Raw genomic sequence first — 17,874 nt, 5'->3', positions numbered from 1 at the left:
CATCCAATTAGAAGGCTAGATGGCACTGTTGTACAACTCCTTAATGTGCATATAAAGCCAAACATCAAATACTGGTGCAGACACTTTGTATTTCATTGTTTGACACCACAAGAGCAAGTCAGAAGCCACTAGCCTGTAAACAGGGCTCATTAAGATTTTCACAGCAGCCCTTCTACTAAAAAAAATTTATGACCGTTTTGATTTTTTATGTGGGGTTTGTACTTCCGCCTAGTGTGTGGGAAACATTTTGCAGGATCAATAAACACACTAACCCGAAATATGCAATTCAACTGAGCCATTAAAGCAACATTACCTGGGAGTAGAAACACTAAAATGACAATTTTTTAAACGAGGCTTACTCGAATGATAAAAAAATCATACTGATTCATAATAAGATAAGTTCAGCCTTGTGTAAATGGGCAAATGTATTTGATTTTTTAATAAAACCTACATAAAGTTAAAATCAGTTTATCTCACTTTCGAAATTCCGGTTATGACTAATATGGAGCTCTACATGAAAAGTCGCAGTCAGTTTATTAAAAACACACACGATACACACGTATGCTACCAAGGATGGTCAACGGCTGCAAATTCCAAGATTCCCAACTAGGAGACCTAGTACTTTAGCCAGGTTTCTTGGGTAAAAGCACATATGGAGCCTAACAAAAGTTTCCAACCAGCCATGTTTGAATTAATGGCTGAGCACAGGTCCTTCAGACAAATTTCTTGCGATTCGAACTGTTCTCTTCCTGAAAGAAAACAATGTTAAACATGCTTGGAGCTCTGAATTAAACCCACCTTCCAGCAAGATTCGCAGAACTCCTTCACGTTGACTGTGCGGCACAGGGTGATGATGAAGCCAGGCAGGGAGTCAGAGGGGAGGCAGTTGTAACAGACGACCGCGTCCAGCACTTGAAGAGACACCTACGGAGAAAAGCAGGACAAGACACGAGGCAGAGTGAAAACGTAAGATAACTCTGCATCACCCCCCCCCCCCCAAAAAAAAAATCATTTTCATGCTGGAAAGGAAAAATAAGTTACCTCGATATCCGTTGATGATGTTGTCCGGTTGCATAAGAGGCAGATTTTGCTATTGACACAAACAAACCACATAGAATCAGTATACAGACAACAAATTCGATTTGTAATGTCATGATTGTTGAATGTTTAAGAAGAAAACTTAAGGAACTGTCGGCAGCAGAACAAAATTTAGATTTCTCTGTCAATGCTGCTCTTTATGCTGCTTGCAACTTCACAGCAAGCACTCTTAACTGTGCCTCACTGTTTTATCAGAGCATGTGCCAAACACCTTATAAAACCCTTCTCAAATCCTGCAGGATCACCGGAGGATTCAGAAACAGGATGTGGACTACAAATAAAGGCTCTTCAGATAACGGGAGCAAAACACACTCAGAAATTGTGTTCCTCACCTTTCACAACCAGTATTTCAATAAAAGACTCACTGATTTTTTTTTTCTTCAGAACACAGAGGCTGAAAAGGTCCTACTATTAAAATGGAGTGTGTTTTGCAGAATCAATTACCACAAGCAGTCTTTCAACAAAAGACGCACAGAGTTTTGGCAGAAAATCAATAATAACCTGCCATAAATAAAGAACTACTGAAAAAGCAAAATAATTCAGGGCGATTCTCTGGGAATTCAACAGCCTGGTGAATAAGGCTCTTAGGTCTCTTAGCTACTAGGTAAAAAAGCCCCTCCAATTTGTAATGTGGGTTCTTACTGGACCATCTGTGAGACGTTCTGGTCAAGATAGCAGCTGTTGAATTTGACCAAGTTCACAAGCACTTGTAGGAAGTCTGCAGTCAGTCCCACATCCATCCACAACAGTACGAATCGTGCTGCAGACGGAAAAAAAAAAAGATGATCATGGATTCTGGGACTTTTGGGGGAAAAAAAGGCAAAGCAGTGAGTTTCGGCAATCACAGCTTGGGCAAAATGGGTAAAGGTAGTTATGGCTCGTATACGTCTCCTGATTCTCTCCCAGCGGCTCTACTTCTCTATTACAATGTACTATGAGTTCCGGTATCAAACAGACCAGGGCAAATCAGTGTTTTATTACAGGGAAAAAGAAAAAATCCATTTTGAGAAGAATTTATTTTCAAAACTTTTAAACTGCACTATTCTGTATTTACACTGCATAGAAGAAACTCCTACTTTCTCTTTGTTTGAACTTTTTATAAGTAAACCCTTTATGCAACGCTGTCTGATTAAACCGCAGTATGACCACACGATACGAAACAACACAAAACAACGAACAGTGATTACCAAAGAAATAGCCTTATTAATACAGAACAAAACACATGACAAAATTGAAATGTCTGGAAAAAAATATATTTTATAATGCATCACTGTGCTGGTGAGAAGAGAGCTTACCGATATCTTCCTCTAAATAGGTGATGTCTTTGCCATTCTCTGTCATAGCTTTAAAGACCTCCAGTCTATCATGCAGGTCTTCACTGGAGGGGTGATAGTCCCTGATGACACTGAAGAAATACGCACGGAGAGGACCCAGCCTTTCACCCTATTAGCAAACAGAAAGGCAGGTAACTTGGGAGGTAGAACTCACAGGAGTCAGAAATTGCACGTAGGCATTCAGTTTTGAGCCTCTACAATGCAGATGCAGCTGTCGGTAGCAGCTCATCAGAACAACATGGCATATTAAATTAGGCTTTAAAAAAAAAATCACTCATCTCCTGAGAAATCAGACAACCTTCCAATTATGTAAACCAATGAGAAACTGCAGAAAAGCAATATCAGTACCAGAAAAACAATAATTTACACCTCATATCCTTAAGCTTTTAAGGCAGGTGATGGAGGAGTGCTCGCTCCATATCAGGCATGCTAGCCTTTTGCCCTGAAGCACAGAATGACTGTGTTAAACTATGAGGCCCATCATTGCCTGACATCCACCTATTTCCTAACCTCTGTAGCCAGTTCAGGATCATAGACAATCTTAAAGCAATGTGTCAAAAACAGTCCAGACTCATCAATCTTTCCCATTCACTTAAGGCATTTCATCATTCATCCCTCCCCAGGATCCGAGCTGGGGACGGGGGCCTTACCTGACCCTGGATGATGGCTCTCAGCAGCTGCAGGACGGCTCGCCTCGCCTCTGCCGGCTGGTCAGGCTGCAGCATGTCCTCCACAGCCTTCCACAGCGCCTCCACCGCATGCTGCAAGAACACAGCAGGACGCCGCTTACCCAGGAGACGTCAAGGAAGAGAAGCACTGGCACGAATACTGAGCCAAAGGTACCATGCTAGCAGAGAGCTTAAAACAGACCAATGGATCACTGTAGTGGAGTCCCAGTCTTATTATGGCAAGACCACTTAGAGTTTAAAACTGGATATGACAATTGCTTGCTATTTTCTTTAAAAAAGTAGATAGTAACAAAGAAACGGCCTCCCCCAATTTGGCTGGCCAGACTCCGAGCAAGGCCTGGCTTTGAGACTGGAGCAGGATGTTCAACAAAGGCACCAGTGTACTGTACAGACAATAAAGGAAGAGGTCAGAAGGGCAACAGTTCAAAACACAAGCGACACAGATTTCCACAGAGAGCAGAAGCATCTGCCCCGCGAGGAAATTCACATCCCCACGCCTGCCTCGATTTTCTTCTTTCAAGCTCCCAGAGCTTGCCCACGCTGCTGGGAGCCACACAAAACCCCGCCCGAACGCAAAAGCCGAGAAACGAGCGTCGCCGACTCACCTCCTCGAACTTCTTAGACTTGGCGAGCTCACAAATGTGGGTGATCACCCGGATTCGGTTGTGTAAGCCGCACTCGACGCTGAGCTCCTAGGATCAGAGAACCCCCAAAAGACAAGGACACTTTCACTGTTATTATATACGTACAACACCTGGGGCTTTCATTCAGACCTTTTATTGCCAAATGTACACAGGACAACAACAGCAGAAAGTACAAAACATAAAAAACCATAAAGACCCCAAAATATCAGGTACAAAACGATGTAGTTATGCATCTGATGTCATCTAAAGCATATAACGGCATTTAGATATACAATCAGTACGCAACACTCAAACAGTAACAGTTCATTGTTCATCTATGTATTGGCTTTATTACTCTGCTCTCCTCCCCACTGAGAGCTGATGTGTGGTGAGCGTTCTGGCGCACTATGGCTGCCGTCGCATCATCCAGGTGGATGCTGCACATTGGTGGTGGTGGTGGAGGGGAGTCCCCATTACCTGTAAAGTGCTTTGAGTGGAGTGTCCAGAAGAGCGCTATATAAATGTAAGCAATTACTATTAATTATTATTATTGTCACAACAAAAGTTTTAAAGACTTCCAAGCAAGTTCCCACCCCCTTACCCTAACAGTGTGAGTGAACTGCAAGTAAACCGAAGGAAAACAACATTGTTTTCCACCAGGTTTGGAATGTAGAAACCAAAATGTTTCTGAAAAACAGTTACCAGCACGGGATGGGTCACTGCCACATGTGAGCAGCAGGTCTCAAGCAGGTCTACAGTAGGTGTGATAAAACCTAACATGTTTCTTACACAAGTGTAGTTAAACTTTGCAAGAAACAGCCATTGTGGCTTCCACTGGAACGCCATTTCGCCATATATGTGAATGGTATTGTCAATAGAATGATACCAGTGTTTAACCTCTCTCCCCAATCTGTTCCAACACTGACTAGAGATATTAAATTATTTTTTACCTCTCCTTGTAAGAAATCTTGCAATAAGAATACTTTTTGTCTTTCTGGAATTTATACTGTGATACTACAGAAGAATCGAGTTTCCTCTGACTTTTGGTTGGGATACGTCAATCAAGTGTGACCCAAAAACAGCAACAGGGAAAACCGGGGAGACCTTCACAGCCGTACCTTCAGTATGTCAAGGGTGATGATGAACTCAGAGGGCTTGCTTTCAGCTTGCTTACTGATGGTGCGAGTCTGACCCAGTCCAAATATGCCTTTGACCCTGTCCTTCAGTGACTCCTTGCTCTGTTGCTTGTTCATGCTGGAGGCTGGAGCGTTGTAAAGGCTGGGGTATTCCTGGAGAAAGCACAGTAACATCGGTGCGCTGTGCAGCGATTTCAAGCCACAAACGGAGACTAGAAATTTTCATATCGGTTGCTAGACCTTTTTTCCCCGTCAAAAAGGTACTGTTATTTTGCACAGCAGCAAATTAAAAGTGTAAACTAACAGACATTCGAGCGTAACAACACAACATCGTGGCTACGAGCCAGTCTTTTAGCTAAAGGCAAAATCCCAACTAAAAAACAACACTAAGACCTCAATCGTGGATATGAATTCTACCTTACTGAACAGTTACAGTCTGCTTTGTATACAGCGCAAAACACAAAACAGGCACAGTCACAGCTGTCTGCTGCACACAACAGCTAACCCCCGGTGTGCAAGACTGTCTAGGCTGTGCGAGGTATATTCGCAGCTCAGCATTTAAAACAAAACGTCAATTATCTGTCTAATGCGTACTGCACAGTGCTTCAGTATCTCCTCTACAGCAATCTGATGTATATATATATATTACGCGCAACAATAAAGCCTACCTGTATTTTAACAGAATTGCTGTTCAGATCATTAAAATGCAGCCAACGTCAAAAATGCCAGAGTGTTCATTAGAATTGTGGCTTTGTTTGTCATGTTAATGTTTTCCCAGCTCAGCTAAGCACTTGAAGCAAACAAACCCCATCACTCCTTCAACAGGAAGTTGTAGTTGGGAAAGCTTGCACTTCCTAAAAAAAACCCACCCTCTGGCTGCGTGCTGCATTCTGGGAAATGTAGTCTTCTGTGCGGTGGAAGTGTTTTGCTCTGTGTGTGCGATTTTAATTAAACAGTACAACATGGATTTTGCACAGTAGTTCATATCAGTCTGTATAATTCATTAGAGGGCTTTGGACTCCATATTGCTCATATTCCAGCAGTTTTTATCAGCTTCAAACACGCGCGGCCTCGGTGTGCCACACCGTGCGGTGAAGTTTGATAGAAATAGCTTGTTTAATGGATGCGTTATTTTTCTGTCTTCAGAATGACTTCCCCTTACTTTTTAGAAACGGGCGCCGGCGTGGTGACGAGAAAAAGGAGCAAAGTGTTGAAGGCAGAGCTCGGTTTAACTGGTGCACGAAGCAGCGAGGCGAAGGAGACGTCAAAACGGAGGGGCAAAGACGAGGATAAAACACTGAGTGACCAGGATCGTTTCTCCTCCGCTGATGCCCAGAAGGATCCAGCTGCAGGTGAGAAAGGACTGGTGTTTTTGTTTCTTCTGCTGTTGTGTGTAAGTTTAACGGCGATAAACTGCGATGCGTGAGGGGTATGCACCGCTGCTGGCTTCTGATGAACTTGCACCATCGCAGGAAGCACTGTACTTGATCATTAAAAAACAACGATCACTTGAAAAGTGTGTTGAAATGACACTGTAAATAAAATTGCATGGTGAAAATGGGGTTCCGGTAGAGGCTTGGTATTGGTAATTCATTGGGAATAACAGTTGTATTCGGTGAATAAAATCACTACACAATGCTGAGTTCGAGTATCAATAATTGTAACTAATTTGCGGTAGCTAACCCCACAAGTGGGTAATTTTGATGACATTGGGCACCAACAGAAATATATAACTAATTACGACTATTGCACTGATAGTAAATTTAGTGTGAATTTCACTTTTTATGTTTTTATTTTATATTCTTGAATTGTTTCTGCTGGGGGGGGGATGACAGTCTGGTGACAGGAGAGTCACAGTCCAGCAGGTTTTTGGATAAATCTGTAAGTGTCCCAAGTTGGAACACTTGGGAGGTGTAGTGAATTGGGTGAGTTACTTAGTTCAGTTAAATCAGATTAATTAGCACCAGCGATTAAGGGCCTAGTTGAAACGGAAAAAAAAACAGCTGGTTCCCTCAGCCCGTGGGCCAAGAGCCACTCATTTAACAGTGTCCCACACGGACTTAGTGCTTTCTGAAGTGGGCTTTTCCTGAAATGCACCACATCAAATACGTTTTGATTGTTCATGAGATCTGACCTTAGTTATACGGCCATGCAGTGGACTCCTGACTACTGCAGAACAGGGGGGCACAAACACCAGTCCTGAAATACCCCCCCACCGCCACCCTGAGCCCTTAATTCCCTAACTGAACTCATTATCGTCTCAACTGGACAAGCCTGCCCTTGCGCTTTGAAAAGCTGGGGATTTAAACAGACCTAGAAACCTCTGAGGACCGGAGTTCAGCTCCCATGATGCAGAGTCTGGATAAACCCAGCGCCCGGGCCACTTTCTGCTCGGTCCGTTGTGTTCAGCTGATCCAGCGCGGCGCAGTCAGGGGAGCTCGAGCGCCGAGGGGACGTCGGCCAAGGACAGGCGGAGGAGAGGGGGCGTCAGGCCGGAATATGAGCCTGCCGGAGGGCCGGGACGGGGCGATGCCAAGAAGGACAGGTGGGAGCCCGCGGGCTGGCAGAAGCAGCTGGACAACATCCGGGAGATGAGGAAGGGGAAGGACGCGCCCGTGGACCTCATGGGAGCCGAAAAATGCTTTGACGACCAGGCTTCTCCCAAGGTATGACAAACGGCCTTAGAACAAACAGGAAAACGAGCTCTGTGCGCCATTTCTCCTTATGCTGTTTATCCATTCATCGATTTTCGAACCGCTTTATCCAGTAACAGGACTGTGGGGCTGGAGCCTGTCCCAGCGAGCAACAGGCGCAAGGCAGGGCACACCCTGGACAGGACACCAGTCCATCGCGGGGCAGACACACAGACACAGGCATGCACACCAGGGCTGATTTTTCCCAGAAACCAATTAACCAACCTGCATATTTTTTTAACTGTGAGAGGAAACCAGAGCACCCAGGGGAAACCCCCACACTCACGGGGAGAACATACAAACTCCACACACACAGCACCTCAGGAATTGAATCCAGAGCTTCAGCACTGCCAGGTAGCAATGCTCACCACAGCGCCACTGTGTTTATACATAAATAGAATGAGTAGGGGTTGCCTGAATTTCAGTTTTAGTACACTTAAACAGTGTACTGAATATTTTATTTTCAGTTTCATAGAAGGAAAGAGCCTTATTTGTAAGGAATTAATTAATTACGGTATGCTTTCGCATTATATATGTTTGTTTCTACTAGAGTTGTCCGTAATAAAGGAAGGCCTTGCCTTCTTTCATCAAGCTCTTATGTAGTGCAGACTTCACTTAGACGTTGTGTTTGGAGCTGTAGAGTTCACAATTACACGAGAGCCCCATGGCAGTTCTTCCTGGATTGATGTTTTGTTTTTTTCTGCGCTGTAGGTGATGCGATACCAGGTTCTGATTTCACTGATGTTGTCCAGCCAGACCAAGGACCAGGTGACCTCTGCAGCCATGACAAAGCTCCGAGACCACGGTCTGTCTGTGGAGAGTATTCTAAAAACCGACGAGGGCACCCTGGGGGAGCTGATCTACCCCGTTGGCTTTTATAAGGTAAAGAATGGGGCCAGATGCTCAGATTCAGCTGTCCCTCTACACAAGACTTCAACCAGTCCACTTAAAGTGGACATCAGCTCTTCAATTTAAAAAACGCCTTTTGTATCCTCGCTACGGATTTGATTTCGATACGTGCTCACACCATCTCTCAAGAACTGTACTTTTGCTTTGTGGTTTGTTTTTGTTTGCAACTCATTTTATTCATTTTTTAAATAAAGTGAAAAATGTTGCAACATGAAGACCTGGGAAAATCCTTCTTACTGAAATCTGGAAGTGGATTTCCTCTGCAATTTTAATACCTCCGTAGGTAGCAACCTGGACGAGAATTTCCCAACTAATTCCCCAGTAATATGGTTGCTGTTAAAGGAGTTGCCATCCAAAGACATTCAGGGGAAGCCATAACTAGTGTTGTTAATGATCCCAGTGAACATTTCACCTTCTTACATTGTATAAGTGATTTAAATGGTAAATTTGTGTTTCAGACCAAGGTAAAGTACATAAAGCAGACAACAGAAATACTGCAGAACCAGTACGATGGAGATATTCCGGACAACGTGGCTGACCTGATCCGTCTCCCTGGAATCGGGCCCAAGATGGCTCACCTGATTATGAACATCGCCTGGCGGAAAGTGTCTGGAATTGGTATGTCGTGGCGATAAATGATCAGTGCCCCCTCATACCTCACATCAATGAAAGAAAGTTAGGTAACAAAATCTGGGATAACAACTGCAGTTTAATAAGTGAGTTGCTTTAAAAAGCTCTAATATGTAAATTTGTAAAACAATCAGCAGCCTTCAGTTACTGTAGCAGAGGGCAATTATTTAAAGGAATGGAAATCAAAAGTCCAGAGGCTGAGACTGGGAAGCTGCCATAGAAAAACAGAACCCTTCCTGTCTTTTTTTGCGATTTTGTAAAATGCAGGGACAGATGATGACTGCCTGTATGTCCCATGACTCATGTTTTCCGGTCCACCTTTATCGTGGGCCCTTAAAGCAAACTCGCGCTTCTCTGTTCCCGACCTGCAAAGGCATCTGTGTCTTCCAGGAGTGGATACACATGTCCATCGGATCGCCAACAGGCTGGGATGGGTGAAGAAAAGCACAAAGACTCCCGAGGAGACCAGAGTCGCATTGGAAGACTGGTTGCCAAGGTAACTGCACAGCTTGCCAGCCACAGCTTGGAGGCCTAGTTACTGTCCCTTATCTGTAAAGGGACAGAAGTGTTCTGTGGGGTTGACAGTTTTGTTCACTACTTTTTGATCACTAAAATAAAAAAATCTGCCAAAGTTTCGTTTTTTGGGTACGCCACAAATTAAATAATGCGATAAGTCTCTGCCACCTTCTCTAGTTGTCTGGAAGCAGTGCTTCTGCCGACATTTACTAATCCTAGTAATCTATTTCAGGGACCTCTGGAGTGAAATCAACTGGCTGTTAGTTGGTTTTGGCCAGCAGGTGTGCCTGCCAATAAACCCGCTGTGCTCAGACTGCCTTAATAAGGACAGCTGCCCCTATGCCAACAGCTACAACAAGAAGAGGAGCCATGAGCCCCCTTCCAAAGACCCCTACTCCTAAAGTCTACTAGCGTACATTTGCCTTTTATCTCAAGACAAGGGATACTCGTGCCAGTTTTCCAAACGTTTTCCTCATTAGCCAATTGTTTCTTTTCATCGGGGACGTGGATTTTGTTTTGATTGCCAATTCAGGAGGGTGGCCCGTGTGGCGCAGTGGTGAGCTCTGCTGTGCGCGGCCCCCGGGGGCCCTGGGTTCAATCCCCGGGGTGCTGTCTGTGTGGAGCTTGCACGTTCTCCCCATGTCCGCGTGGGTTGCCTCTGGGTGCTCTGGTTTCCTGCCTAAGACGTACTGGTGTGTGAATTAGCTTCTGGGAGGACTGGCCCTGGCGTGTGTGTGTGTGTGTGTGTTTGCTTCTGCACGTCCCATCCGAGGAGCATCCCGCCTTGTGCCCATTGCTTGTAGGATAGGCTCCGGCTCCCCTGTGACTTATCCCATATTGACCTATTGATTAGCAGATGGATGAATGTTAGTTTAGTTGAGTATTATAGGGACCAAGATGTATGAGGAATAAAAGTCAATGCATAGAAACCGCAGCAGCAGTTAAACATAAAACTGGATCCCAGTATCACACTGATATGTGGTGTGGGAGGAAACAAAGGCATTTCTTTCACAGAGGTGTCTGACCCAGACACCTGAGGCTTACACTAACTGAAACAGAGGGGTTAACAGAGTCTCAGGGAGGTCAAATACCCACGTCTTCCCTCTCGTCCACTCCTGTAGCACTCTTATAAAGGAGTATTGCCAGTTTCAACTGGGTTGGGCTGCAGGACTGGAGGTGTTTACAGGTGTCTTTTGTTTTGTTTCCTCCGAGAATGTGCCGAAAATCACACTCACTTGGACCCGGGTTTTCATACCAATTGTCCAGGGGACATTGAGGTTTTTAATCATCACAGTTATCTGTAATGGTTTGTTCTCGTTCAGTGTTTCAAGTGCTGCCACAAGACTTTATCTTTATCGAAAAACCTGTAGTGGGGAAAAAGCCAGATGTCATTGGAAACGAAGCTTATGTGTCACATTATAACTCAGAACTCTTTGTTTTGGCTTGAAGAAAACGTTGTATCCAAATGATTCTCCTTGTTCTTTTGGAAATTGTTTGTTTTTTCCACTTATAATTGAAGTGTCTGATAAAAAAAACTATTTGTAGGGAAGTTTGATAAAACATCCTTTCCTTAGAAAATAAACAGTAACAGTCATTTACAGTCCAATGTTCTGTTCCTCTGTAAATATTTTTTCAATCATTCTTTCTACGAAATAAACATTGGAGAGAAACCTGTACTTCACTGATTGCTCCTGGCTTATCTTTGAAAATGTGTCTGTGGTATTTTATTACCAGGCAGTTTTTGTAGTAAATAAGGATAACTTGCTATTACAATAAAAAACACCTACCTTGCTAATTTCTGCACCACATTTGCCAAGATTAAATTGATTACCTCAGTTGTTAAGCCTTTGTTAATTATGTAAGTTGACTATCTGCTAATGTATTCATTTATTATTGATGTATTACTTTTATATTGTTTGTCGTGCTGCATATATTTGTAATGGCACATGGTAACACTTCTACATTCATTTAAACCTCATGCTTTCACATGGACGTTTAAAAGGTCATGCAAATAATCTGATTTAAGAAACGGGGTTGTGGTAGACATTTTTTTAAAGCAAAATTAAAATATGTTAAATAGTTTTGTGAGCTTTGTTAAACATCCCCAGCTTTGCCTTATGGTAAGATTTGATTCTCATTAGTATATCTCCAGACTCCTTGAACCTCAGAATTATTGGTACTTCCGCTGGTTTTGTACGTTTTAAAATATGTTTATAATTATTCGACATGGTGTGAACATCACATTATGATTTTATATGTTAGCTTAACTTTTTACATGACCATCTTCATTAAAAACTGCTTCGGGTGAAAACGGGTAAGCCTTCTGAAAGCAATTTAAGCGTTAACTGCCCATTTATTTTAGTTCCGAAACCACCGTAATATTTTTAAATTGAGCGCGTGGAATGGTAGAGCCACAGAAGACGGTATTTTGACTATCCCTACAATTGTTCTGCCAATTAAAGAGCAGTTTCATTTAATTTGCACAGAATTATGGTATATAAAGTAGGTTACATGTAATTGATGTCTAGATGCAGAAGTACATTAAGGTCTGTAGTGTATGTACAGTATACAACGTGTTATAGTATGGAGGGTTATCATGTCTTCCTTTTAGTTCCTTAAATCAATGTCCGGGAGGGATTTTCAAATAGCTTAACCTGTCCTGAAATTGACTCTTATTCTTGTTCCCCAAATGTTTTCTGTGCGTTTGATTTTTTCACGTGTAGTAACCCTATATCATCTTAAATCTGTTGTGTTACTGTTATGGTTAATTGTTTTATTTTAACGCCTGTGGCCTAGTATCCGCTGAACTAAAGATAAAAAGAAACTGATAAAAAAGTACATGTGCGCCGACCTACCGTAACGTCGACATTTTACGAGAGCGGTTACGCGTGTTTTCCAGCATGTGGCAGTACACCAACGAAAGTGCACACGAGAAAAGTAGCAAAACGTAATAGATGTTGACACTTGAAAACTTCTAGTCGATTCCTTCTGTAAATCGGCATTGCAGACAATAATGTGCTACATGTCTATAGTTTACAATAAATAAAAAAGGTTTTATTTCGAATAATATTTACCAATCTCATTTAAAAATGTTCAACGGGCAAATTGAGATCATTTCATACCAAGTAGATTTCTGAGTTTTGTAGCGACCTAGTAGAATCTTTTAACTTGTCTGGTATGCAAAAAAAAGTCAGTTACTGAGTCAGTTACTAGTTTACCTAAACGAAAAGAGCCGCACCTTTATTTTTCTAGGATGTCTTGAGCGTTGTCTGTTACTCCCCGGCTCAGGAAGCTGCTCTCCCGACAGCCCAGTCATCTCCTCAGGCACGAGTCGCTGACACTTGCCGCACGTTTCCCCGAGACCCGGGTGCAATAACAGCCCAGAGAAAGTGGCACATAGCGAAATTAATTGCTTCAATTAATAACAATAAACGACTTGCTATTATTCGTAAAACAAAATGGCATTTTTCGGTAGAAAAACGCACTCAAAATCGCATTACCTCAGAATACACGTTCTGTACAGATACAGTAACTATAACACAATATCCCATGAAATAGTTTTACAAATATGACTCCTTTTATTCCATGCTGAAAAGAGAAGAAAAAACACAACGTTTCGGCCGTGGAGCCTTCTTCAGGAGGGGCTCCACGGCCGAAACGCTGTGTATTCTTTCTTCTCTTTTCAGCATGGAATAAACCTATTACTTGTTCCTTTGCAGCCTACGCATGCTGATGCAGCTACCCTCATGAAAATATATAGCTCCTGTTTGTTTTATGTGAATTCTTGGGTTATTTTAATGCAATAGTAGTTTACTGGAATATTACACTAAATACAGTAGCTTATTGTAGATAAGCGATCTCAGCTGAACTTATTTGTGTTTTAGCGCTTTTCCTGATCAAAATACAGAAATTATGGTTCTTTCTGTCACGTCACTGGAGAAATGCACCAGCACATTAATAAAATAGTGAACGTGATCGCGAAAAAGAATTTCAGTGCTCGCGCTTTTACGCATGGTCCGAACTTTTTACGTATTTTAAAACCTTTAAAAAACAGAGACTTTACATATAAAAACTGATGTAGAATAAATCCATCTGTAAAAAAAAAGAATCCAAAGGTAAGAAAAGTACCCACAACAAAAGATTTTCAGTTAAGTCTTAAGCCTTTGGTTAGGATAACATCTTTGAAAGGACTGTCATTAGTTCACAGAGTGGTCAGAGAGTGGAACTGATGTCGAGATCTTGTTTTATTTTTTTTTTAAAGCAGCCATTTGGTAGGGCGGTGGTGCTGTTGAGCTGTAACAGATCTAAGCGACACATCTATTTACTTAAACCTTGTCGTGTAATTGAATCCTAATTCCCCAGCTGAGTGTTGCGGATGGAGCACGGAAGGAGCGCTTGAGCTAGTTTCTGTTCATGGCCTGGAGCCTCATGTAGTTCAAAATGACAGCAGCCCAACAAGGGGGAAAACTTAAAAAAACGGAGTCCGTTATGCCGCGAAATCCATCGATTCCGTAAAATAGCGAAGGGAAAAAAAACTTACACACGCAAAACAAACTGGAAACCGGTTACCTGTTGCTGTTCTCTAGACGACCACCACTGGGATTACGCCTCACACTTGTGGTTTGTTATTAAAGAATGTTAAACGCCTGTGGATATACTTTTAACCTAAGGAACTTTCATCCTGTGCGTTTTTCGTTTTTGTGGTCAATGTTTTGAAAATCCCTAGCGATAATCCTCACATTTCGGGTCTTTGGAAAATTATCGGCAGCAAGTTTAAAGGGACTGCGTCGAGCGAGCAGTCGGGCGGACGTGCACTGGGAGAGGACGACAGTAGTCTTCAGGTGGATAACAAAAAGTGAAAACGCAGAAATTGGTCTGGTGACAAACATGACCAAGGAGCTGAAACCGCGGCTTTGTTTCATGACGAAAGGGGAGAATGGGTATGGTTTTCATTTGCACGGCGAGAAAGGGAAAAGTGGCCAGTACATACGCAAAGTGGAGCTGGGCTCACCCGCGGAGGCTGCTGGGCTCCGAGCAGGGGACCGGGTGGTGGAGGTGAACGGTGACAACGTGGAAAAAGAAACGCATCACCAAGTAAGTGCCGAAACACTATCTGAACATCCCGTTGCCCCCACAGCCTTTGGTTAGACCTTTCTTCGGTCGTATTTTGTGACGGTGATGAAGCAGCCAATGTTCCCAGAAACTGTGCCCAGACCCCATCTTTTTTGCGCTAATGCCGTCATTTCTTTGCCCAAATAACGTTGGAAATTGCAGTACCGTGCGCGTATCAAGACCTGCCCGGTGGTATGAACTGGAAAGCTGAGGGCAGGTTAGATCTGACCAACCTTTTTAACCGAACTCTGGGTTTTATTGGCACTGCATTTAGCTTGGTGTGCCCTTTAAAAAGCGCTTGAACACCCGAAGTTACTGTAAATTGAAACCTTTCTGCTTGGTTTATTGGGAATGCCCTAGGTCCTAGAGAATTCAGTGGAAGCTTTCGGTTCTTAAATAAATGTCATCATATGACATTGTTTATATTATTTGAGTTCGGTTTCCTCGTAACAAACGAAATGCTTTATTCTTTCAATTTCTACGCATAGCCAAGGAAGTTATTGTGAAGACAAATGACTGATGCCACAACAAACGGGTGTTTGTTTGCTCCGTGCAGTTGGCCGTACCAGCACAGAACCATTGTGTGCAGGGAGAAATTGTCTCCAAGGAAGGGACAGTTCAGCACATAAAATAATCGTTCATGTAGTAGTTCTCAGGACGTAACTCCTCAAATACTTTGTAGCTTCATTGTCAAAATGTTTTGTTTTGCCACATAGAAAAAGTGTTACATTTTTTTAACACCTGTATGGATTACTGAAAGGTCATATACGTTGTTGTATATCGTTCAGCATTTTTAGTAGTATTTTAGTTTAACAACTGGTGCCATTCTCATTTATCAATTGGAGTGCTTGTGCTGTGCTTTTTTTGTCCAACGAAAAAACTTTAGTTTCCAATCAGTCTTGCTTTGCTCCCTCTTTTGCTCTGGGACTCGGTTTGCAGGGAAGAGATTTTCTCCTGTCTCTGTTTAATCACAAAATAAAAATGCAGAAAATAATTATAACTTAATGAGCCCTTAGTCTGACAAATTAGGTGAAAAATTAGTATGCAATGATTACATTATAGGTGAATACATTACATTTATTTGTCTGTTAGTATTGTTAGAAAGCTGTATTAGCCATCTTGGCACTCAAGGTGAGTCTACAGGAATCTTAGTGAACTGACCAGCTCATTAAGAAACACAAAAAAATAATAATTCTGTTTTCTTTAGCAGGTGAGACATTTTTTTTTTATTGTCAGTAATGACAAGGATAGTCTGAACTTTGAAATCCCAAAAAGTCTTTGCACATTAAAGAAGGGTGTTTTGTTAAATGAGCTATTAGATGCTTCATATTAAAGTCCTCACCAAACCCCATGAATCAAAGACAAGAGCTGGCACTCTCCTAGGGAATAGAGTCACTCCATGGGAGTATTTACATTCTTTCCTCTCTCTGCTTTGTGTTTTTGGAGTCATTCACCCTTGTGAGGGGAGATAAGGGCCTATTAAACTGGGGATTAACAGCTTCCAAGTGGAGACTCAATAAATTCAATTGGTGGGTTCAATCAAGAATGTTACTGCTCCTTGTGGCAGACTGTGGCATACCTACAGTAGACTTCATTTCTTTGTGGCTTTCCATACATGTCATCTGGTTTACTTTAATCAGTTTCAAAGTTCGTTTTACTCTCAGATCCTTATTTTGTCAGGGTGTAAACTGCCTCCTCTGTAGTAAACAAATCCAAAACAGACCCTTGGTCTTTTTTATTTTGCTGGAATGTGCAATTTGGATGTTCTGTCAGAACCAAAGCAGGAATTATTGTTGTTTTTATAGTTGTATCAGATTCTGGCCAACTTCTAAACCTAAATATTCCACATTTTGTCCCATAAGGAGATACCGACATAAGAATGCTTTGTCAGCAATGTTGACACATTTTCAGCTCGGAGCGAAAATGGTCCACTGCTCCTTATGCTGTATTTTTGGTGAGCTTTCCATATTTGTCTGCAGAGCGGAAGGAGGACTTTTCCTTGTACCTAATTTAATGATATTTAATTATTTAATCATGTAAAACCCCGGTGGGAGTGGGCCTCGCAGCAGCCTCAGCCCCCGCTGTCCTCCTTCGGCTGCAGGTGGTGCAGAGAATCAAGGCCCTGGAGAGCGAGACGCGGCTGCTGGTGGTGGACAGAGAAACGGATGAGTATCTGAAGGGCGCCCGGCTGACCTGCAGCGAGGACATGGCACGCGGCGCCGTCTCGGGGCCCACGCCCAGGCCGCCGCCCAGCAAGAAGGAGAACGGCTCCATCCTGAAGCAGCCGGTCGCCCTGAGCAACGAGGAGCCCAAGCGGGTGGCAAAGAGGACCCCCCCGCCGGCCGGAAAGCAGGTGGGCCCCTCGCTCTTTCACTCCCCCACAGCTCCCCGTGTCAGTCGGCTGGCGCGCGCGTCTCCACAGGGGGGGGCAGGCTGCAGGAAAGTGCCAGGCGGAAGCTGTCAGCTGCCATTTCTACAGGTCATGGACAGGCGGAGGTCAGTCAGAATCAGGCCAGAGGTCGGGCTGTGCTTGGGGGGAAGCGTTCTTGTTTTGATTTTTTTAATGAGGTGTCTGGCTTTAGTCCAGTATTAAAGCATGCAGCATATTCTGGCCCCTATGGCTGCTGTGGGCGTAGCACAGCTTGGCTGACTTACTGAAGCAGTGCAAGTGCACGGGGAGTACCCCCTGTTCAGTATATGTGACTGAACGTGCTTTCTGGCACACTTTAGGAATCACTGCACACTGAACAGTAAGGGAGGCTGTGGCTGCAGTGATTATGTGGCGCTGTCTTGCACTGAGTACATGTGTAGCATCATCAGCCTGTGTTCTGCTAACTTTCAACACCTCGGTTTGGTTATTGTTGTCCTTGATAAGAGCTCTAGGTGCACAACAGTGCTCTGAACTCAGATGTTTTTCCATTACATTTGTGGTTAAGTTCAAGCCACTTCTGAGTCACTACTGTTTTTCCTGTCTTATTTATTGGAATGTTTTTTTCTCTCTTACTGATACACGGTTAGTTGGCTGGGTGCAAGTTGTTTTTCAGTTAACGGGTGTGGGAAGCACATCAAGACATTATTTCCCACTGAAGCACTTTGAGGAAGAGAAGAACTTTCTGTTCTCTGAACCTGTGTGG

At 43.2% G+C, this 17,874-nt stretch overlaps 3 protein-coding genes across 7 annotated transcripts in view; 2 read left to right on the top strand and 1 right to left on the bottom strand.

Annotated features, from left to right (window-relative positions):
* tsc2 (TSC complex subunit 2) overlaps window positions 1-5,696 on the bottom strand; it is a 45,934-nt gene extending 40,238 nt beyond the window's left edge. For all 3 annotated transcript variants that reach the window (XM_015359968.2, XM_015359969.2, XM_015359970.2), the window contains exons 1-8: window positions 5,549-5,696; window positions 4,863-5,033; window positions 3,727-3,813; window positions 3,083-3,193; window positions 2,394-2,541; window positions 1,741-1,858; window positions 1,042-1,090; window positions 799-924 (exon numbers count right to left, since the gene is read on the bottom strand). In XM_015359968.2, the coding sequence (XP_015215454.2) occupies window positions 799-924; window positions 1,042-1,090; window positions 1,741-1,858; window positions 2,394-2,541; window positions 3,083-3,193; window positions 3,727-3,813; window positions 4,863-4,997 (774 nt within the window). In that variant the 5' untranslated portion in view covers window positions 4,998-5,033; window positions 5,549-5,696. The remainder of the gene's footprint in view (window positions 1-798; window positions 925-1,041; window positions 1,091-1,740; window positions 1,859-2,393; window positions 2,542-3,082; window positions 3,194-3,726; window positions 3,814-4,862; window positions 5,034-5,548) is intronic.
* A 74-nt stretch (window positions 5,697-5,770) lies between these two features.
* nthl1 (nth-like DNA glycosylase 1) lies at window positions 5,771-11,309 on the top strand. Of its 2 annotated transcripts, none has more exons than XR_011182545.1 (6): window positions 5,771-6,232; window positions 7,290-7,546; window positions 8,285-8,455; window positions 8,941-9,100; window positions 9,486-9,608; window positions 9,861-9,949. XR_011182545.1 is itself a non-coding variant. In XM_015359953.2 (6 exons), the coding sequence occupies exons 1-6, from the start codon at window positions 6,004-6,006 to the stop codon at window positions 10,027-10,029; spliced, it is 1,092 nt and encodes a 363-aa protein (XP_015215439.2). In that variant the 5' UTR covers window positions 5,771-6,003; the 3' UTR covers window positions 10,030-11,309. The 2 variants fall into 2 exon arrangements, 1 of the variants encoding a protein (XP_015215439.2); XM_015359953.2 differs by having other exon boundaries at window positions 9,503-9,608; window positions 9,861-11,309.
* Window positions 11,310-13,891: 2,582 nt separating this feature from the next.
* The window catches only part of LOC102686775 (Na(+)/H(+) exchange regulatory cofactor NHE-RF2), a 68,497-nt gene continuing 64,514 nt past the window's right edge, over window positions 13,892-17,874 (top strand). Inside the window, exons 1-2 of one of the 2 annotated variants that reach the window (XM_069180680.1) lie at window positions 13,892-14,722; window positions 16,842-17,093. In XM_069180680.1, the coding sequence (XP_069036781.1) occupies window positions 14,516-14,722; window positions 16,842-17,093 (459 nt within the window). In that variant the 5' untranslated portion in view covers window positions 13,892-14,515. The remainder of the gene's footprint in view (window positions 14,723-16,841; window positions 17,094-17,874) is intronic. The other variant, XM_015359843.2, reaches the window with a different exon arrangement.

The sequence above is a fragment of the Lepisosteus oculatus genome, chromosome 19, assembly GCF_040954835.1.
Source record: "Lepisosteus oculatus isolate fLepOcu1 chromosome 19, fLepOcu1.hap2, whole genome shotgun sequence".
Taxonomy (NCBI): Eukaryota; Metazoa; Chordata; class Actinopteri; order Semionotiformes; family Lepisosteidae; genus Lepisosteus; species Lepisosteus oculatus.
Note: the sequence above shows the minus strand (reverse complement) of the source record. Positions and strands in the feature narration are given on the sequence as shown.

What these genes read in the sequence shown, in the direction of transcription:
- nthl1 (XM_015359953.2), top strand. Translation starts at nt 6,004, where the DNA reads ATGCGTTATTTTTCTGTCTTCAGAATGACTTCCCCTTACTTTTTAGAA. An exon ending in CCAGAAGGATCCAGCTGCAG is followed by an intron (nt 6,233 to 7,289) that starts GTGAGAAAGGAC and finishes CGTTGTGTTCAG; the next exon opens with CTGATCCAGCGCGGCGCAGT. An exon ending in TTGGAAGACTGGTTGCCAAG is followed by an intron (nt 9,609 to 9,860) that starts GTAACTGCACAG and finishes AATCTATTTCAG; the next exon opens with GGACCTCTGGAGTGAAATCA.